The sequence below is a fragment of the Acipenser ruthenus genome, chromosome 7 (assembly GCF_902713425.1).
Source record: "Acipenser ruthenus chromosome 7, fAciRut3.2 maternal haplotype, whole genome shotgun sequence".
NCBI lineage: Eukaryota > Metazoa > Chordata > Actinopteri > Acipenseriformes > Acipenseridae > Acipenser > Acipenser ruthenus.
Genome location: NC_081195.1, coordinates 61507960 through 61530570, shown reverse-complemented (window position 1 = coordinate 61530570; position 22611 = coordinate 61507960). Strand labels below are relative to the sequence as shown.

The following is a 22611-nucleotide window of genomic DNA, read 5'->3' as shown; positions in this document are numbered from 1 at the left end:
AGTCTCTAGACAAGTATGCCTGAGATTTGGGCACTCAATATTCTGAATTTTGGTACACTTAGAATGGTGATGGAATAATCCAGTTGAATTGGGCCACATCCAATGTCATAAGTACAGGACACCATGTTATACAATTCTGATATTAGCGATATGTATGAACATTGTCTGTTATATAACAAATACAGTACATTAAAAAACGAACAAATAATGTTGTTGATAAATATATTAAGATGTAACCAGCAGAGGTCGCCGTTGTTGTATGTTTCAAACGGTGCTGCTCAGTTGATGCACCTTGCACCACAGGACTACATTTCCCATTATTTTTTTGCTTACGAAACCCTCTTTCACCAACCACGAAAATCGCATGTCGAGTGAAAAACAGAGACAAAACAATCACAGCGACACCCCGCGGAGGAAAATAAACCCACCGGGCTCTCACCGACATGTGGCCGAGACGCTCACAAACCAACACCGAGCCTTCCGTACACTCGAATCAGCGAAATTCCGTTTGTTTTCCCGCAGTCTAGGGGGACGGATCCCCGGAAATACAGCGACTTAAGACGAGAGAGTTACTCCATGTTGACTTCTGGATAATTTGAGATAGCGTTTTGTACCCGAATCCTCAGCCTTTTCAAAAGGGTAAGTGAAAGAATAATAATTTTAAAAAGTGTGGCGTTTTCAACTGGTGGGAGAACATCGCTGTAGTGTAAGATCACATTATATAGATAGCATTTGTTATAAAACCAGACGGTGGTGTTGTGAAACTGATCAGTATTAAATCTTTGGGGATCTCCTAAAACAGTTTTAGGTTAGGTCTGTCTATAAACGGTATATCGTATTTCGAAAGTTCGAGATGCAAAGTTTGGGCCTTAGTAGTTGAAGGGTCATATTAGTTTACATGTGGCACTGGCACACAAGTCAAAGTTTAAACACCCCGAATCAGCGCTACAGGTACTATCTATATATAGTAAGCCTCTTATCAAATTGAAAATCTCTTGATTTCTTCATTGTTTGGAGTAAAATGAATCCAAGTAGTTAATTCATAGCCGTGTGTGTAGATGCTCGTCTTGCAGAGGCAGCATCACTGCGCACATTCATGACTGAGATAAACTGTGTTTTGCTCAGCCTTAGTTGAATGAGCACGGGATAATTAACTTATTAGGCCTTATTTATGGCATTTGCACTGATAACTTTGTCAGACATTTAGCTATGTGTGTCAGTTGTTCCTTTTTCCCCCCTTAATAAGTAATTTGGATGTTTCTATGAAGGGGGAAGTGTTCTGTAAACAAACTGGATTTTGCCAGATGGAGCAGCAGTAATGTATCCAAACTGCTACTGTATGTTTCACTTTGATATATTGTGCATGACCATTTTGTTCACCACCAGTTACAGTACCTCAGTCGTACTAGTTTTAATCACAATAAAGGGAAACATTTTCGTTTTCATTGATAGTACGATTTGTAGTTCAGAGGCCTAGCACTACTGGTTGTCTCTAATTCGCACTAGTCGTAGTAAAGGCCAATCATGTCTCGTATTTAAATCAAATACTACTTACTACTAGCGACGTACAATCGCCGAGTTTAGCGTTTTATTTTATTAATAGTTATGTTATGTTTTTATTTTAATTTGTCAATATTTAACTCCTTCCATTTACATTTAGAAATGGAGACGTAATCCAAATGTGTATTTTTACACCTTGTTTTTGAGCTAAATTGCAGTGCAACCAATTTTCAACCAGTATTGCCTGCCACGAACAAAGTACTTGGATTTTCTAGTAATAAAAGTTACGTTGCAGTATCTACAGTTGATGAGCTCCAAGACAAACTAAAGCTTTAGCTAAGCCTCAACATTTTGAATTTCAAATAAATATTCCAAACAAGAGATAATGTTATGAAACAATGTATCATATTACAGCACGTCTGATTATGATCTTTAATACCATACCTACACTGTAGTGGGGTCATTCCAAGTCAAATGAACCCACCTCAAATTCTTCTGATATGGCAATGTTTCAGGCAGAATCCCATTATGTCCATTTGGTGTGAAATGACCCATTGGTTAAGTCTAAAGCAAATGTTAGAAACTAATTTGAGGCGAGTAATGTTAATATATGTTTAAAAGATTAAGAAAACACAAGGTTCTAAGCATTTATCTTTTCACCTCCATGGTAAGTGCTTGTTGTGGTGGGCATGCTACCCTAACTGAGAAATAGCTAACATGTCTTAAAATAGTGATTTTAAAACCATTTAACAACCCTACCATTGAGAGTCAGAAGACATGTTCTTAGCTTATTTTAAATTGTCTTAATCTTATGATGCCAATTATTTTGTTGACACATAACTTTATATTTCTGACAAAGTTTTGGGGGGCACAAAAGTAAGGAAAACCTACTGGAAATGGGTGATGAATTGCATTGTTTTTGTATTAGCTGTCATACAGTGGATATTTGTTTAAAGTAATTTAATTCAGCACATTGTCTAAAGCTTTATTAGCTCACTGTTAAGACCACTATCAGGTAATTGTAGTTTACTGTAGTTTGCAGATATTGACCAAGATTGAATTCAATTAAGCTTGTGCGTCTCTTGTTCTTGCAGTAGTAAAAACTCTGCTTTAAAATTGAGTAACTTAAATGTTTTCTTTCTTTCTCGTATATTGTGCTTAGTTTATGTATCCTGGCTATAAACTGGTAATGTCAGAAAAGATTTGTAGCTGAGTGAATAGTCTACAAAGTTTAAAGCTTGAGACCAAGGATTATTTCAGGTAGAAAATATAGTACTTTATAACCTGAAATGTCCAGCAAAACTTATGCAACTTGGTGTTGTGAGAGTCGTGTTTTTTATAATGTATAATGTGACGCCTACAAAATCCAAAGCAATCATGGAAACCAGGTGATGAAATAGGTTTTTAGTATCTCATTCCATCGGGTTCCCAAAACATCAAAAATCTTTTGAACTTTTTCCTTTGAGTTGTCAAAACTTATGAGCAATGAAACACTTTCTCTTGGGAACTTCTTGCCTGAATTTGACAGCTTTGCATGGACATTCATTAGAAATGTATTCCACATGGTGTGAATGAAGGTCACCGTGAACATATGTCCACCATTTGGATCCCAGTTAGGTAACTTCGCCATCAAAGAATTCTCTCAGTTCTCTAGTATTTACAAACTTTTACTGTCAGAGTCCCATGTCAAAGTGTGTTACACATTGCTGCGCATGAAAATAAATCGGATCAATTTCAAATCGCTTTCAACTCTATTCCCGTTGCAGGTGTAAATAAGGCTTTGTGTACAATGAATAAAATGAGGAAAATAAATGTGTTCCATACCTGTGTTTGCAGGTGTAATGTCAATTACATTACAAAAGGTACACATGGATATTTTACAAGAACTGATTGTAATATGAAGAGAACCATCTTGAGCCACTCCTTTACTTGTATAACAGGCTGATAAACAACAAACAGTAGACCTATACAGTACAGCAGGCCTTTTGTAATCTGATCAAGTCTAAAATAGTCTGTTCTAAAACTTATTATGTTTTCTTAGTTGGTGGAACATAGGGTAAATATATATTGGAGGTCGGTACAGGTACCCGAAACAGGTACACGTTTCTGAAACTCTAGCAACAATGGACCTTATTAAAAATTAGTACAATGAAATGTGCAGTACTAATGTATACAGTATTGAAATAGACTACATTCATGTATCTGTTTAAAAGACACTGAACTTCTCCAGCACTTACAATGTTTACAATTCTGTTGACAACAGATAAGCAATGTCACAATCATTTACAAACTAAAACAAACATTTGAAAACATATTAACTAGTCTAATCTAAAGTACTTGCTGTCTGACATTTTCAAAGGGCAAAGTGAGCTGAAATGTCTCTTGGAGTCTCACGATGACATGCTTTGCAGTTAGACCTTCTCAAATAGAAGTGCAAACCTCTACTGTATTTTATAGTTCCAGTTGCTATAGGAAAGTGTTGGATCGTTTGTACATACGCACTGTATGCCACCACTGTCGCATGTTTACATGCAGTGAAATATTTAGAATACTACACAACTTGGGCATTTACAATGGAAAATAGCACTGAAGAGTTTTTACATAGCAAGACGGGTTTAACAAGAGTAGTTGTTTATGTGGCCATATTCATTTTAGTATAATCTGTTTAATGCATAGACCATGTGAATTACTCCTTCTAGTATTCACTTCCAATATTGCAATCTGACAGCTTTCTTTCTGTATTTATACAGTAGTATTATAGATCTAAATACTGTACAAAGGAAGATCCTAACACTACTTTATACGTATAGTATTTGCTTTTAAGTGTGAAAGGATTTTGTCCCTGTAACCTTTACTCACTATTACTGTTTATTTTCCAGCATTAACCAGCTGTCATTCTAATTCAACAGTCACATGCATCTCATCTGCAGTCCCTTTGAACAAGCATACAGGCTCTGTTTTAGTGTGGAGTAGTGGTTAGGGCTCTGGACTCTTGACCGGAGGGTTGTGGGTTCAATCCCCAGTGGGGGACACTGCTGTTGTACCCTTGAGCAAGGTACTTTACCTAGATTGCTCAAGTAAAAACCCAACTGTATAAATGGGTAATTGTATGTAAAAATACTGTGATATCTGTATAATGTGAAATCTTGTAACAATTGTAAGTTGCCCTGGATAAGGGCGTCTGCTAAGAAATAAATAATAATAATAATAATAATAATAATAATAATAATAATAATAATAATAATAATAATTCATTACAACATACACACTTCTATTAAACTCCAAGCTATTACCTAACAGCTTTTCAATAAAGTAGGCTACAAGTGTTTTTTTTGTTTTTTTTTGTTTTTTTTAAATAGAGTTGCAACTATTTCTTTGCTGTGGTATTGTGACTAGTGTATTGTCATACCCCTAGTGGTCTCCTCTAAGATTCTTGAATATTATTCCTCCCAGTTTGAAATTGAAAGTAACTGAAATACAGTTTTTGAATCATGATCTTGGCTGCTATAGTACAGTGTTTTAAAACTGTTGTTCACCAGTTGCCATGGCTTACAACTGAACACCCATGCCTTAATACCTACACAAAATAACATACATGTATTCTGCCCTGGATTCATTACGCAGAGCGTCTACGATCGCTTGCTTCCGTAGCTGATCGGTTTTCATTCAGCCCCTTTTGAGTGAAACACTTGCACTGCTGTGATAGGGATCCCATCGTGTCCACACACACTGTTTACACCATTGCAAGTGTTGCACAGCACTTACAAAGGTGAGTGTAAAGAGAGCTAATCCATTTGTATTGCATTTTAATTTATGTACATTTAAATTGAGTTGTTTTTACTTTTTAATTCATTGAGTCATACCATTGTCTTCATCTGTTTACCTTTTCTTTGACAGCGTGCATCTAGTGACCTGAAATGAGAAGCAACAAGCCAAAGACTTCAGATGGAAGAGATAATGGTGAGCATGTTGGCTTTATATATATATATATAAATATACCTGGGCTGTACTGGAAGTTACACTCATGTGACCTTGTTTGAATAATTTTACACAATGTATTTTATTCATTTGTTTATTTAAGTAGCCACTACAGTGACCAGGATTCTAAAATGATGCTACCAGCTCGGTCTTATGCTACACATTAACTCTATTGCATACCATACACAAAGGAACATCTTTTCCATTACTTGATGTTGTTGACTGCTAACTGTGTTAAGCCCACACAAAGGGTTAACATTGAGTTTCTGTAACTGCTCGAGGTATACAGTAGAGTTTGCTTACTCATTTGTAATGTTGTTGAAACCGACACCCTGGGATCCTTCAAGAAGCTGCTTGATGAGATTCTGGGATCAATAAGCCACTAACAACCAAACGAGCAAGATGGGCCGAATGGCCTCCTCTCGTTTGTAAACTTTCTTGTGTTCTTATACTGTACAGTGGTGCTGGCTTACTTTTTTTGGCTAAACAAGTCTTACAGGTGACATGGGTTCCTATAGAGACACATAAATAAGAAATATCGCAACAAAAAGAAAGCAGACTCTTGTAGTAACTACGTTCAGGCACTGCTTCAGTAGTTTTCTGCACATTAAAAGCTGTATGTTTAGACATCAGACTTGCTACAGTTTGACCGTACCTGCTACTACAGATTGTCCTTGCAGTCTTTTCAAACACATTAAAAACATTAAACCCATATTGAGGATCTCGGTAGCCTCATCAGTCTCAAGAGCCATCGCATAGATACTTGTACAGTTTGTATAATATTTTATCTCATCTTAATGCCTGTTTTTTTGAGGGGGGATTTCAATCTTTTTAACTTCTTTACCAACAGGCGAAAAGAGCAGACAGGAGGATAATGAAAGTGCTGTTGCAGTGAATGAAGAAGTAGACAGGTGTCCCATCTGTCTGAACCTCCTCTTGCAGCAGGAGTTGGCTCTCCCTGAGAACTGCTGTCACGTCTTCTGCCTAAGCTGCATTCTGAAATGGGCAGAAGTAAGTTTCCTACAATTCTCTATTACTGTGGAACAGTGTGGTGGTTTTACACATTGTGTCTGCATGTTGGGTGTATATCACAATAAATCGTAGCCGTCACAATGAAGGGTAAGAATTTAGAGTAGGTATGAACATGTCTTTTGCACTTGGAATTGCACTTTGTAATGTAATGCCTCTGCCTTTCAGACAGTCACTTCCTGCCCCATTGACCGTAAGCCTTTCCAAGCAATTTACAAACAAGATCGTGTACTGGGATGCACAAAGGTTAGTGTCAACCTTCAGGTTTTAATGCAGCCTAACAGTGTTTATTTTCTAGTTTTGACATTCTGTAGCAGATTTTCTTTATTTTACAGAAGATGATCAATTTAGTTTTAAATATTGCTTTAAAATGCAGTTTGTAGCTGTATTCTATGATTCTCATCCATGATTCAGTCTCTGGTCACATTCATGGACAGTACTAGCTATGAGGTAGTGGGGTCTGTTCAATTGATCTAAATGGTGATATAAAGCGATCACACACACTGTTCTAGATGTTGGTTTTCATAGTCCCTTTCTTTTAAAGATTTAAACGATGGCCAGTATCAGTGACCACATTTGTAGCAGGGTTTCAAGTAATCTTGCCTTAATTACGCTGTTTAACCAACTTTATAACAAAACAATTACTTTTTAAAGATAGGGGGTAAAGGAGTGTTTTATATGCTAAATCCTTAAACAGCCTTTCTGCTTGTTTGAAAATGTGTAGGGGGGGGGGGGGGGGGGTTCTTAATGTAAGGTTGCATCCACACTGGACAGAGCGATGCGAGTGAAGTCTTCAAATGTCAATCCACACCAGACATGACTTGGAAACGATCCAGAAGACTGGAAATAAATACATGACCCCACCCACGCATTTCTATTGGACATGGGCTGTCGCATTACAAAACCGGTCTTGTTTTGATAAAAGGTTACTACCCTGACCTCCGGCAACTCCATTGTAAAATAAAGGTTGGACCTGTAAAATCTGTAGATCAGTGTTATTGAACATCCCTATATATCCAACAGTTGTGATGTCACATAGAATACAAACGTATTGCTGCCTTTGTTTTACAACATATAGAATAGTAGGACCTCGATTAATATTTTTGTTTGGTAAATCTCCACAAAACTTCACTTTATGCGTATGTAAAGAGCTTCTTGTCATGGATTTATTCCACAGAACAATTTAGTGAACAAAACGTTATTTATCATAAAAACAAACAAACCAAAAAAAAGCCAGAGCTTAAAATTAGGTTACATTTTCAAGTTGTGTGAATGCGGGACCTTTTTTGTGTCATTTTTAAAAGCCAGCACTTTTTTCATTTATTTTTGCTTATAAATAAATCTATTTTTGTGCAACTTGCATAATCAGAAAGAAAATGTCAGAGCTGCTAAATGTAGGCCCTATGAAATCTGTTATTTTGAATTTTCAGATTAATTTTTTCCTGATTTTGGATTTTTCAGTTTTAAAAATCTGTAATTTGTTTGTTTTTATAACCACAAGTGTTTGATACATTGACAGCAATGATGAAGCTAGAAATGCATGAAAAAATGACAAGAAAAACCCTTTCTAAATGGTTTTAATCAAAGTGCTTTCAGAAAAAAGGCTACAAATTGGCACAATGTAATAGAAACTAGGAACATTGTAAGTTAAAATAAATAAATGTAGGTTTTTTCAGCAGTTTCTTTTCAACACCAGCTGAATTATAACACTTCAAAATAGATTTAATGTTTTCATTAATAACTAATGACAAACAATGTAAATAAAAGCTTAAATATTTTGATTTTATTCTAATTTAATAAAAAGGCACTTAGTAACATCTCCCTGAGAACTTTGGAGAAAAAATGCAGCAACTATACACTACATTCTGTAGTAGTCATTACAGTACTATCTGCTCAGAGTAACATAGGTAGTCGTTTTTCCCAAGTGATAACAGTAGCTAGCAAGTGAAGTGGCACGAGAAGCAGTGCTTTTTTACAGTTACAATCACGGTCGTGTATGGTGGCTGAGAGGTGCAAAAATAGTTTTTTCATGCGTTTCCATGACATGTGTTTCTTATGGCCTCTTGTCATACAAACATTGTGCTATTTCAATGTAATAATTTAAAAAATGTATATTGTATATTTTGTGGTAATGTCCTTGGGTGCCTAATTCCGTTTTATTTTCTTTCTCTGAATTCCGTGATTCCATCTGTGTTCTCCGCAATGCAGATTTCATAGGGCCCTATAAATGCACCACCTGCAAGCCAACCAGGCATTTTCTTTCTTCTGGATGTCTGTAGTCGTTCAATTTCATATAATAATGGATACTGCTGTACCTCATAAATTTCATTTTTCGTAGTCCATCATTAACTTGTTTTAAGGCATGACGTGTTTTGGTCAAAGGTGTTAACCTTCCTTCTGATTGGTCAGTTTCATTCCAGTCGCACAATGAAAAAAAAAAAAGTAGAAACAGGTTCTATTAGCAATGCAAAATTCTCAAACCGACATTGCTCGTGTCGCTCGCTGCTGGTGTGGTTACTCCCATTTGACTGCAGTGACTTATAAATTATTCGCTCACGTCCAGTGTGGATACGGCTTTATGCATTAATTATGTTTTCATATTTTTAGTCCGCAAGAAAGATGGCCAGTGTTATTAGATAAATACTTTGAAGAATATAATTGAGCTGTGCATCTTGAAAGTCATCTTTGATGTCCTGAGAAGCTTTGTCTAATGCACCTTTCAGATTCCAGTAAAGAAAAAATTGAGTGAAAAAGAGCTACAGGAATGTAGCTGCAACAAAGAGAAAGAAAAAAGAAATGGCTGCTTGTCATATTGCAACGGCACATCAAGGTGGGATACTGAATTCATTCCTACTGTACTCACTAATTAGTTTCACTGGCACAAAGAGAAGTAGAGCCAGGATTTATAAACTGGAAATTTGGAGTAAAGCAATAACTTGGCTAAGAGTAAGTTGGGTATTCAGCTCCCTGGATATAGTATGATATCTAGGTATCCAATTGTGATGAAACTTAAAATGCCAGTTTAATTTACTAAAAAGCTGACCTAAACAGTAGAATCTACACTAAGACTGGGACCAAATCAAAACTTTGACAACCCACTAATCGCACTTAACAAAACTGTATTTAATAGCGTTTTCTTTTTATGAGTAGAAGAAATAAGATACTTACAAAAAAAGAAAACGCTATTAAATACAGTTTTGTTAAGTGCGATTAGCGAGTTGTCAAAGTTTTGATTTGGTCCGGGCCTAAGACTACAGCTTCAGTAGTTTCCTGTTTTATTTAACATGTTGCATTCTTAAAATACAACATCAATTTGCTGAATTGACTGCACCTGCTTCTAAGATTACAGGTTGTTTCTGTCTTTTCAAACCCATTAAAAAACAATAATGTGATTCTTCAAAAAAGCTGTGTGGTGGAGCTCCGTGATCCATGTATGGTCAAGAGCCATCTGTTCGCCCTTATCAAAGTCATTGTGGCTTACTTGCGCTTCAGTCTTGTGATTGGTCAGGATAGTTGAATGCAATATTTTGAACTTGTGTGTTTTTAAAAAAAAAAAAAAAAAAAGAAGAAAAAAAAAATTTATGCCGAGCTAGATCTAATAATGTTTTTACTATGCATGCTTTATAGGTAGGTCATGGTGGTCAGTTTGTTTGTTACACTTTTGTCTATATTCAGAAAAATGTATTAATGTAATTATTATGTTTTTTTTTTAGGGGGAAGTATTCAGGAAGGCCTCTTTGTCCCAAATCTTGTTTGGAAGATTATGAGAGAAAATATACATGTACGATTATTTTATTTGTTTTAATCATTGGTTCAATTTATTTAAATTTGTGTAAAGCTTATGTACTGTGAAGTAGGCATATAAAGCTAACTGTACCATTGGAGGGGATATTTGACTCTAGAACCATAAATATTTGACTTTTGCAAAACAGCCACGCTGAGGCTTTGTTTGTTCATTCTTAGTTTCTTTCTGGTTTTGTAGCACGTACAGAGATTATGCAATGTAGTCCTTTTTTAAATGCTTTACAAAATCTGTTTTAAACACTTGATCCAGGGTCTTGCTAGTTTATTATCTGCAAATATTTAATTCCCCAAATCCTTGTAAATAAAATGTGAGCAGGTAAGTTTTGCATTATGTGCTACCCCCTTTCTTGATGTGGACCTTCAACAAACAAAAGCACACACCACTTTTTTCAATCAATTTGTTTTCCAGATAAGTCTTATGTTTGTTGTAAAAACAAAAAGGATTCTACAACAGCTGCAAGAAAGAATAAGGTTTGTTTCAATTAGGTCTGCTTCTAATCTTTATTAAAAAGCTCATTTATAAACAAAGCAATGGATGTTATTTCATCTAAGCTGTATTAATTTGCTATCCCGTTAGAATAAAAATATAAATAAAACTGCTTAACAAAACTAGAAATTAAGTATTTATTTTGAATACTGCATTTGTATGTAAGGGAACATTATTTAAATACACTAACTGTAGGTCTGTGACTTCCTTGAATTGGGTTGTAACGCCACAGGCTTTTGAACATGGATTTATGGAAAACATTAAGTAAAATAGTATTGAGTGCAAAGCCTGCTCTTTCTCTTAATAAAAAAATCTTATTGAGCAACATAGTATCTTGCCAATTGATGTTGCTTATAACAAAACTTTTTAAATGTGTTTGAGCTTGTTTGGTCTCTAAATATCTGATTTCTAATCTGTTTGCTAATAGGTCAGTAGAGGGACTTGTTCACAGCAGCTTGTTAGAGATTTCTCCTGCATTTCTCCGTCGAGTGGCCAGACCAGTGGAAATTCTGTAGCAAGTCAAGAGACTTGGTGAGTGTATTGTGATAGCGGCATGTCCCTTTTAGTTTTTTTTAAAGGTGCACACAGACAACAATAATTTTTTGAATGAGCGGAAGTATGATTTAGCCTTACTAGTTCAAAGATGTAAACGGATCTTAACTTTTTGTCTTTTGTAAAAAAAAAAAGTAATTCCATACATGAATAGAATTGCATGCAGTATTTTTGTTATGGATTTATTTTGTGAAGATATACTCTCTGATTAATATTTTTAGGGTTTAAAGTGAATTATTAAATGCTCCCTCATTTGTTCACTACCTGACTTGCACATACAAAAAATTGAAATATTGAAAAACGAATTACTAATACTATAAAATATGATACTTTGTACAATTTACCGTCGACTTGGCCTTACCGTGAATTAACAGAATTCCTCAATTATTGAAATTGTGAAATACTGAGGCAGCTGTGTGGTGTTAATATATTTTTTTACACTGGAATTATGTTTTCTAGTGCAGAATTCATAGAATTATATGAATATGAGCCCCACTTCAGACAGAAGAGGTGCAGACTGGAAGCACAGATGCTCCCTTGGCTGGCTGTTTCCACTCCTCTCACTGCAACCGGGTTGGTAAGGTAAGCTTTCAGCCTGGATATAACCCATGTTCCTCGTCTTCAAATGCTGTTAGCATAAGGTTGTGCAGTAGTGTAAAATGCTTAAACTTGTTTTGCAGTTAGCAAATCTTTCTAGTATTTATTGCTTATTTCTAAGTGAGAAAGAAAATGTGATTAACTGACAGTTCAGTATTCACTGTGGAGGGATCACACCATGCTACATGATGAGACTTTTATCAGTACTTTGAACAGAATTTGTTTCAATACATCTTTTTTGTTTGAGATGGGGAAGTGATAGTGATCTAGTCTTGCATTTTCTTGAGGATAGAATAGAATTTTCTTCCTGCATTCTTGATTTTCATGTCAGAACATTTGTCTAAGTTTTGCCTCACTAGTGCAACACAGCCTATAGCATAACACTTAATCTAATATCCATGTTTACTTCATGTATTAAGTAAACCTTTCATTTGTCACAGTTAGGGGTAGCACCAAATAGTTGACTCGTCATATAGCAAAGTCACAGTCAATTTAATGGCACATCCGGTAATAACATATAGGGCCTAAATGACGTAAATGTCAAGCAGTTTTAAGGTATAGTGCACAAACAGCAAAGTTTTGTAAAACAGTATGTTCACATATAGCTCACCAAACATTATCAAATACACAATTTTATTTATATATATATAATTTTTAAATGGAGACTAGTTACCTATTAGACCTATTTTTCTTCAACTATCAAAACACTATCAAATTAGTAATTGTTCTATTCACAATTAAGTGTTGAGTTTTAAAAAAGAACTTGGTTATTAATGTAAATATATGCTTGTGTAGTTTTTCATGTAAATAATTGTTACTTTCCATATCTTGGCTTAATGTATCACTTTGTCTACATCCCAGAACTTGAATATGACTTCATCCTTTTCTTATCATTTTGTTACAGACAAAGCTTTGATTCCTGTGAGGTGCTTAATGGCGTGTTTGCTTTGAGATCACTATTACCAGATGCTACCTCTCCAGCAAGTCCTTTTGCAGGACAATTTGGTGAGGGTTTTTATTTCGACCACTACTTTTATTGCATTTAATAGTTCTGTTTTGTAATTGAACAGTTGAAAAAAAACTTTGGAAATTGAGCCACCAGCTTACATTTCAAGAAAGAATTTAACTGGTGCCTTTATTTACAATGGTAGTTCTCCTGGTGTTTTAGCACTGTAGTATTTTAAACTTCCTATATAGATATATAAAATGTCATCTTGACTGTTCAGGAATTGTGCTGCACAATATTTATCTTTTTTACCAATATTTACTGCCTGAGTCAAAGAGTAGTAGGGCTGTGTATTTTTATTTCACCGTCAAGTGTTAATGTTAGTGTGTATTTATTTTTTAAAAAACTACTTAGTCCCACCCTGTGTAAAGCTGTCTGTAGAATTAATTGATCTACTTTTATATGGTGTAATAACACAAGTGATGCAATTTCAGAATCCCAGTTTCAAATATATAGGTGAATATAAACTCTGATCTAAAGTAGTCCTATACAGTGAATGAGGGCAGGTTGCTTATGTGTTGGAGAACTTTAGGAACTGTGATATAAGATTTTTTTATTTATTTTTAGCTGGCAAAATTGTTTTCACCATGCCAAATCCATCTAGAACCATATAGATTACATCAGCCAAGGAGAGAGCTTTTGTGATGGTGCATATTTAGATTTGTATACATGGCATGTTAACGTGCATTGTGTTCATGCAGAAGTCATTGGCAAAGAGTGTGTAGTAACCTGTTCCAAGGGAGGAGAGAAAAAAAATACTTCAAGAGCATCTGGTACAAAAGGTTCAAAAAAGAAAACTGAGAATGCAACAAACAGAAGGAGATCTGCCAGAAACAGCCAAACAGAGTCGCCTCCAACGCAAAACCCAAGTTCTCCTCAGTCTAACCACTCGGACTCAGATACATCGCTTACAAACAGTCCCACAAAAGCAACCGGTGCTTCAAAAAAACCTGAAAAGCAAACAGTGAAGAGAAGGTTCGAGCAAGGTGCTGAAGAGGAGCGTCCAACTAAGAGAAAAACCAGAGTAGCTAAAAATTCTAAAAAACACTGTTCCACTAGTCCTGAGGAAAGTGAAAATGAGGAGGAGCATATGGCTAAAGAAGAGGAGTCAGAGGAGAAAGGAGCAGCTGAACTTTCAAAGGTGCCACTTGCAGACGAGGAACTAAATGCAACTGCTGAAAGCAGCAACTCCAGCAGACACTCTGAAGAGAATAGTCCTGAAACCTTAATGCAGCCAATAAACAGAAATGACCGAATGGAAGATAGCAGTGCTGATGAGACAGAGAAAAATGACCTTCCTCTCTCACCCGAGGAGGCGGAGGAGGACCCAGAAGCTAAACGACTTAGCAGTGAACTACCACCATTGTCGCCTGATGATGAATTGGAAGACTCTGAGGACAGAAGTCCTGTGGAAAAGGCAGACTCTGCCTCCCACTGCAGTGAGCGTGCCTTATCGCCCACTGAAGAGGACTTGCGAAGCTTTGAAGCTAAAAGTCCTGAAGGGAAAGCTAATTCTGATTGCAGCGAGCCTCCTTCCCCGCCCTCTGAGGAGGACATGGAATTAGAGGCTAAAAGTCCTGTTGAGAAAGCTGACTCTGTTTCCCAGAGCAGCGAACAGCCTTACTCGCCTGCAGATGAAATTGGCAACTTGGATGCTAAAAGTGTCAATGAGGACAATGAGTCTGAAACTGAAGAACATACTACTGAAAAACAAAAAGAAAGTGAAGACCAAGAACCTAAGAGCTACCTGCGGGATCCAGAGGAATTGCATGACTCTGAAAAAGAATATTCAATAGACTGTAGAAATAAAGCTGATGAGCCAGGTGAACCCACCGATTTGAAGGAATCTGTTGTACAAGGAAAAACATTGGAAGAAAAAGATCCTCCCCATGCTGACTCCAAAGAGACAGAATCCCCAGAAAGTGGAGAAAACAAAACAAGAGAATATTTTTCTGAGGATAACACTGAGATGGTGTCAATGGAGTGTGACTCTCCAAGCAGAGACCATCATGAATTAAAACCAGAACAGAGGCAGGAGATTGAAAATACCAACTCTGTAACTATAACACCGGATACTGACAACCAGACAGCAAAAAATAATACAGTGGATGAGAAATCCCAAGATAAGACTTTAGAGTGTAACACTGAACAAAAAGAGACAGAAAAGAGAGAGAATCGGCAACGCAGATCTCGGTTTCATTCTCCTTCCACAACCTGGTCTCCAAAGAGGGAAAGTAAAAGAGAGCGTAGAAGATCAAGATCTAAATCCAGGGGTCGAGACTCTCCTTCAGCTTCCAGGCGCAGGTCTAGATCACGTAGCAGAGACAGAGAAAGTGACAAAGATGGACATAAAAGTGACAGTTCTAGAAGAGAGCGCAGCAGGGAGAGAGGAGAAAGAAGAGGTAGAAGGCATTCAAGGAGCCGATCAAGAACACGTGGTAGAGTTTCCTCTTCAGACAGAGCTGAGAGGGGTGGTCATTCTCCTCGGAGAAGAGATAGGGGGTCCAATGACAACTGGAGAAATTCCAGGGGGAATGATAGGCACAGGAGAAATGACCAGGATTGGCAAAGTGATCTATTTGGCAAAGAAACATCTGAATCTGACAATGGAGGAACTGAAATTCCACCTGAAAGGAGCAGAACAGAAAATCCAGACTGGGTGAAAGAAAAAATAAAAGCTGATTTGGACACATCAAATGATTCAAGATGGGAAGAAAACAAAAATGATGGGCCAAGAGGTGATTCCTGGACCCGTAATTTTAGCCCAAGTTGGAAATCAGATCGTGGGAGTGGGAGTAGCCGTGGTGGGTATAGAGGTGGTTTTGGACAAGGAGACCAATCGGAAAACCGTTGGCAATCTAGAAATTCTCTCTCAGGGACACCAAACAATTCAGGGAATGACTCTTACAGCAGATTCAATGAGAATCGGCTGAATAGACGAAAAGGTGAACAGGACTTTACAGCCGAGCCTCCTGTAGATCGGTCTGGCTGGTCCTCTGCATCCAGCTGGGCTGTAAGGAGGACTCTACCTGCTGATGTGCAAAATTACTATTCCAGAAGAGGAAGGAACCTGTCGGGTTCACAAGGGGGCTGGATGAAACCAGAGGAAGAAACACCTGTGCAAGGTATTTAATAATTAGATTTTTACTTTGGGGGAGGTTTAAATAATAATTCTGCCGCTCTTGGATTTGTTTGTAAAATGTAAATTATAATTTAACACTGCATAAATATTGGTTGTATAGTACATAATAAAAAAGAATAGGGACCCTGTTTGGTATCCTTTTTATTACCAATAGAAACTGCATTATGAAAGAATATTTATCTGGTTTGAAGCAAGCTTTTGAAATCAGAAAGTGATTGCTCATAAAATGCATTAGTATCTGATGGCCTGAACCACATTTGGTTTTCAGTGATGAAAGGATTAAGAATTAGCAAAGATGGTCACCTTAAGCCATTGTACAGTTAACATAATCTCAATGTATTACATGTTTAACCCTAATCAGAGTAACAGCATGTTGGTAATATCAGACATTATATATATATATATAATCATGTATTTTTTTTTTTTTTTTAGATCCAAACTTCAGTGAACAAACCAGTCAACCCAGTGATGGCCAACAGCTACCTGTGAATGTGATCCATCACCAACTGAATGTAATCCAGCAGCCAATGAATGCGCAGCCTGTGAATCCCCAGCCAATGAATATCTTGCCATACCCTGTAGGTGTCCATCCCTCAACATTGAATATACAGCCCAATCCGTTCAACATGGCCCATCAGTTACCTGTGCATATTCATTCAGGAGGGCCACTCATGCAAGTAGCTGCTCCAGCCACTCAGGGTTTACCTCCTCCACCCCCTCCTCCTCCACCATCTCAGCAAGCAAACTTCATGGCCTTGCAATCTGATGGAAAGCAACCACAGGTAATCTAGAGAAGAGATTCAGCTTTGCATGCAATTTATTATCTGTTAATATTGGGTTTTGTTTGTGGCAAACTGGCTCCGAGTAAGTGTAGTTTATTTCTCTTATGTGAAACCTGTTTTAACGCCTCATTTTCATTGCTAGTTTCCTTCACAATAGGGAACTAAGCAAGAACATGAAGTCTAAATAATACCGCTTTTGACTGAGCAGTAAATGGCATTAACCAGAACATTTAGAAAAATAAGTTGTTCCCTACTGCAGAAGTTCACTGATTCCTAACATTGCTATTGTATGTACTACTATAGACTTGGTTAACCACTCAAGTTTGTGCAGTGCAGCCACCGTTTTGCAGTACACACACCAGTTTGATGATTCTTATTATTTATTTGTTTATTTATTTTATTTTTTTAAATGTGTTATTAATTTGGTATTAAAACTCTGGGTGAACGATTAGTTAATTCGGGAACCAGAGTATCTTCTCCAGAAAAGTACCCCATTTTCGACTATTTTTGGGGCGCAGGCGAATAAGTTATATTTTCATCGGCCTGAATGAATTCTGAACACGCCCAGGTGGTTTCTTTTCCTGTTACTTACCCCCCCCCCCCCCCACCCCCAAAAGAAAATACAAAAAAATAAACTAGAATGATATTACCTTTAATTGCTTTTTTAAAAAGTTTGTTTGTGACAGTGCTCTCAGCCAGTAGATATTACACTATGCAGTAATTCACACACAAACACACTACAGATTGGTACGCATTGCAATATAATCAAGAAATGTCAATGTACAGGAATGTAAGGAATTTATTCGGTGCTTTACTAAATATTCTTCAGTCAATAGCACAGTTGTGCCAATGTATATAGGTCAGTAATGGCTGTGATTGACCTGGTACTCTTCAATGAGTACACCAAGTGTGTTTAAGACATACCCCATACAAAATAGTGTATGTTAATTCAATGCCCTTATCTTTCTTTTCAGTCATGAAGTCCATTATTATTATTATTTATTTCTTAGCAGACGCCCTTATCCAGGGCGACTTACAATTGTTACAAGATATCACATTATTTTTACATACAATTACCCATTTATACAGTTGGGGTTTTTACTGGAGCAATCTAGGTAAAGTACCTTGCTCAAGGGTACAGCAGCAGTGTCCCCCACCTGGGATTGAACCCGCGACCCTCCGGTCAAGAGTCCAGAACCCTAACCACTACTCCACACTGCTGCCCGGATGCTGCTTATAATATCTTAATACAGAACTTTCACTGCATACTTCAGTAAACTCTTCCATTACTTCAAATACAGATACATCTGTGTAAAACGTATTTCATTTATGGTATAGAACAGCATGTTTTATCTCAGATTGGTTTCTTGAATTATGTATAATTCCCTTCTGTAATACAAAAAAATGATTGGAGCTGCTATTGTGTGCCGTTTTCCTTGTATTACCGTGGAAGTACCCCTTTCTTTTCTTTGATGCCTGTGCTGTTTGGTGTAGGTGTGAATGGCACCAGGTGTCACAGCTTGCTGCTTGTGCTTGAACTGCCAGTATTGTAACTTTTCTCTGAGGGTTATTTAGTTCTTATGTACTTATTGTGGCTCTTTTAAACAGGTAGTGACCAGTGCGCAGGGGGGGAACACGTTCAGTGCACCTCTCTTGCCTGCGCCGTCAAAAGCTCCGGGAAGTGCAGTTCAGGGACCAGCTAATGTAATTCTACCATCGTCAACAACCCAGACCAGCACAGCTGGAAAACCTTTTATGAGTAAAGAAACTGTGAAAATTGAAGCAAATGCAGACAGTTCCAAGAAAGAAAAGGCATGTACATGTAAAGAACTAAATATGTTAAGTATTTTAGATCTCCACATGTTTAAAAGCTATAGCTATACATGCTGCTAGGAAAGAAGATACAAAAAAAATGTAATTAGACATTGTCTAAGTCTTTAGTGTAAGTGACTGGTTGTGCTAAAACATTGATTAATGTTGATGTTTAGTATTAAAAAAAAAAAAAAACATAGATACAGTGAGCTGTGTGTCCTGTTTTCATGAGCACAAACGAGCTTTTAGCCTTCTGGTGAAATTACAAATATACTGGGCAATACGTTCTGTTTTCCTGAAACATTATGCACGTCACTTGAGAGGTTTGTTCTGTAATATGGTAGGAATTTCAGTGACTACAGCTGGTTTACTTTATAGCAACTGGTAGCATACAGTAATCAGTGATGTCAACAAGGGCACAAACTCATGGCCTTTGTCTATGTATATTTGTTTACAGAAATGTCAAATTCAGGAAAAAGCTGTACAAGAAGTGAAACTGGCCATCAAACCGTATTACCAAAACAAGGATATTACCAAGGATGAATATAAAGAGATTGTCCGTAAAGCGGTAGAAAAGGCAAGTAAAGATCTGCTTATCACTGGAATGTCACTGACTTACAAGCAATACTCCAGGATATCATTTCTGTAATGGTAGCCTTTTTAGCAATTACTGTATTTATTACTCTTAATTTTACGTACGATATGGGGGGGGGGGGGGGGGGGGCAGCATGGCATTACCCTTTCTTAAAGCATAACATTTAGAAAAATATATGAAATTTGAAACTGGCTTGAAAGTAGCCATCACCATAAGAGTACAAGTGCAGCAGTGCTGGGTCGACTTGATCCACAGTGATACTTAAGTAAACTTCAGAATTTGTCCAACCTTCCAGAATATCAAGAGACCCAGGCTATACCTGGAGAACATGCCACACACCAGGGTGATGCCAAGTCCAATCTGGTAAACAGGTCCTAATAAAAGTGAGCGGACAGCTTATTTCATACCTTTCAGTCCTATTGCCATTCTGTTTGCATTATGCCCCAGGTATGGCTGTCTTTATTTTTAGTAAGGAAGGTTGGAGGAAAACAAACCTTACACATGATGGAGGTGTTTCATAAATGGATAATGGAGGATTATATGGCCATGATAACAACATTATAAAACTGGCTCTTCATGTTCTTCTTTTATTTCTACAGGTTTGCCAAAGCAAAAGTGGAGAAGTCAACTCTGGTAAAGTGGCAAATCTGGTTAAGGCGTATGTCGATAAATACAAGCATGCCCGCAAGAATAAGACAGAAGACCATGGAAAATTCTGAATAGGACTTATCTAAGATTTGGCTCAGCATTTGCAAAGTGCAATTTCTACCACCTGTAACATTTAATATAAACTTTGAGATAACTGACTGGAAATCAGGTTTTGATATCGGCAACCTAATGTTAATACATTTTTCTATAGATTTCATATTTTGTTTAAAATGAGAGAAAGGGAGACTTATTTCTTAACCCTTACTTTTAAATCAGGCTGAAATCATGGAAATGACTGATTTGCTGATATAAAAGGGTTAAAGGAAAGCATGCTGGTCCTGTAGAATGTGGTAGTCTTGTGTGAATGAAAAGTTGTACAGCGTTTTGACTTGCAGTAGTAAGAGCATCTATTTAAGCTCTTCTGTTGTAGCCAGTACTGGTACAGAACAGGTATGTACAGTTTTCATCTATCAGGAGCAAAGTGTTTAGGTAAAATTCTCTATCACTGATTTCTTTTCTTTTTTTTTCTTAAATAGTGAACGCTTAGGTAAACGTGTGTTGCCTTTATAGTTATTCGTAGTGGTAACTGGAAAGTTGAGTGCAGGAATAACCACCATGTGTACATGTTATGTCGGAAACAGATCAAGGGTTTAATGTACCCAAACTAGGTTAGGCATTTTAGGATTGCTAGAGCTAAAGAACAGTTCAATGAGCTGGAGTCGATTTGACCTTAAATTTTGTTTTGTAACATGTGCTCTGTGGACACTGTAACTATTATCCAGAAAGCAATTCAATAAATGATATGCTGCTTAACTTTCATGTGTGTTTATAGTATTGTCTGTTCAAATCATGCCACTTCTGTTTTTATCAATCTATCTATATAATGAAGAAGAAAATTAATTGATAAACTGAAAACTCACTTTTTTAATAACGAGCTACAATGGTTCAGCTTCCAGCTTATTCAGATAGCATGGTAGAAATATAGTCTGATGCATCAGTTATGTAGCAATTCAGTTTATCAATTACTTCTAGTGATCAGTGAGTACTGTATCCTGTTAGACCTTGATTCTCCTTGGATATGGTGCAGTTTGCTGTTTTTGAATACTCTAACAAAAAACTTGTAACCAGTTTATTTTTAGTTGTGATTTGATGCTGCTAAGTGATGGCCACTGTATTTGTGATAAGTGTGTTCTCTCATTTTTGTTAAATACCTTCTCTGCTATGCTAAACAGGGAAGCTGGAGTGTTGTAGTGATTGCAGAATTAATCAGATGGGAGAAATGGTGAAGTTAATGGCAAGCTCTTAAACTGATTAGTGCTTTAATAGTCATAACAGATTTTGTGTTTCTTTTAGTAAATGTGCATGCCATAATACAGCGGTTTGAGTACAATGCAGTTTTGGTGTACTGTTACAGTAATGTAGAGAAATGTACACATACTGGGTATCCAGAACTCATAAGTACAGCTACATCAACTTCAGGTTTACCTCAATTCACTCGGTGTTGCTGATAAAATGCACATTTAACTAAAACAATCAGGAGTGTGTGTTTAGGTGCCCCTTTCTCATTCTTCTCTGTCCAGATCCTCTTGTTGAAAAGGCCACAATTAAGGCTTTTAAATAGGCTAGGTTATTTCAGCCATGGCTGTTTTTTTGAAATTGCTAAACCACATACATTTATTCCTGATCATATACTGGAAATGTCAAAGAAACTGTCATGGAAATACTGCCCACAGTAACACAGCTGAAAATTGCATTGGGGATCTACAGGAGTGTGCTGCCATACCGGTTTCAGTTACTGGGGACAAATGGATACTACAACCAAATTAGTCATTATTTAATTTATTTATATTTATATGTATATTTATATATATATATGTGTGTGTGTGTGTGTATAAGAGACCACTGCAGAATTATCAGTTTCTCTGGTTTTACTATTTATAGGTATGTGTTTGGGTAAAATGAACATTTTTGTTTTATTCTATAAACTACTGACAACATTTCTCCCAAATTCCAAATAAAAAATATTGTCATTTAGAGCATTTATTTGCAGAAAATGACAACTGGTCAAAATAACAAAAAAGATGCAGTGTTGTGAGACCTCGAATAATGCAAAGAAAATAAGTTCATGTTCATTTTTAAACAACACAATACTAATGTTTTAACTTAGGAAGAGTTCAGAAATCAATATTTGGTGGAATAACCCTGATTTTCAAGCACAGCTTTCATGCGTCCTGGCATGCTCTCCACCAGTCTTTCACATTGATATTTGGTGACTTTATGCCACTCCTGGCGCAAAAATTCAAGCAGCTCGGCTTTGTTTGATGGCTTGTGACCATCCATCTTCCTCTTGATCACATTCCAGAGGTTTTCAATGGGGTTCAGGTCTGGAGATTGGGCTGGCCATGACAGGGTCCTGATCTGGTGGTCCTCCATCCACACCTTGATTGACCTGGCTGTGTGGCATGGAGCATTGTCCTGCTGGAAAAACCAATCTTCAGAGTTGGGGAACATTATCAGAGCAGAAGGAAGCAAGTTTTCTTCCAGGACACGCATTATATATATATATATATATATATATATATATATATATATATATATATATATTACACATATATATGTAATATATATGTGTGTGTGTGTATGTATATATATATATATATATATATATATATATATATA

At 36.7% G+C, this 22611-nt stretch overlaps 1 protein-coding gene across 3 annotated transcripts; it reads left to right on the top strand.

Annotated features, from left to right (window-relative positions):
• Positions 1-358: 358 nt before the first annotated feature.
• On the top strand, positions 359-20749 carry LOC117415666 (protein SCAF11-like). Of its 3 annotated transcripts, none has more exons than XM_059027512.1 (15): positions 359-639; positions 5398-5460; positions 6329-6489; positions 6676-6753; positions 9231-9337; positions 10221-10288; positions 10721-10782; positions 11226-11329; positions 11810-11932; positions 12852-12952; positions 13658-16078; positions 16528-16877; positions 18486-18689; positions 19147-19266; positions 19884-20749. In XM_059027512.1, exons 2-15 carry the CDS (start codon positions 5418-5420, stop codon positions 20001-20003), a joined length of 4062 nt encoding a protein of 1353 aa, XP_058883495.1. In that variant the 5' UTR covers positions 359-639; positions 5398-5417; the 3' UTR covers positions 20004-20749. The 3 variants fall into 3 exon arrangements, with proteins under 3 accessions (XP_058883495.1, XP_033882171.3, XP_058883496.1); XM_034026280.3 differs by having other exon boundaries at positions 360-639; positions 13655-16078; XM_059027513.1 differs by lacking the exon at positions 18486-18689 and having other exon boundaries at positions 360-639; positions 13655-16078.
• Positions 20750-22611: the final 1862 nt, after the last annotated feature.

Bases quoted from the DNA above. Each gene is read 5' to 3' on its own strand.
- LOC117415666 (XM_034026280.3), top strand. From the start codon at position 5,418: ATGAGAAGCAACAAGCCAAAGACTTCAGATGGAAGAGATAATG. The intron at 6,490-6,675 runs GTAAGTTTCCTA...TCTGCCTTTCAG, and splicing joins GCATTCTGAAATGGGCAGAA to ACAGTCACTTCCTGCCCCAT. The intron at 9,338-10,220 runs GTGGGATACTGA...TTTTTTTTTTAG, and splicing joins TATTGCAACGGCACATCAAG to GGGGAAGTATTCAGGAAGGC.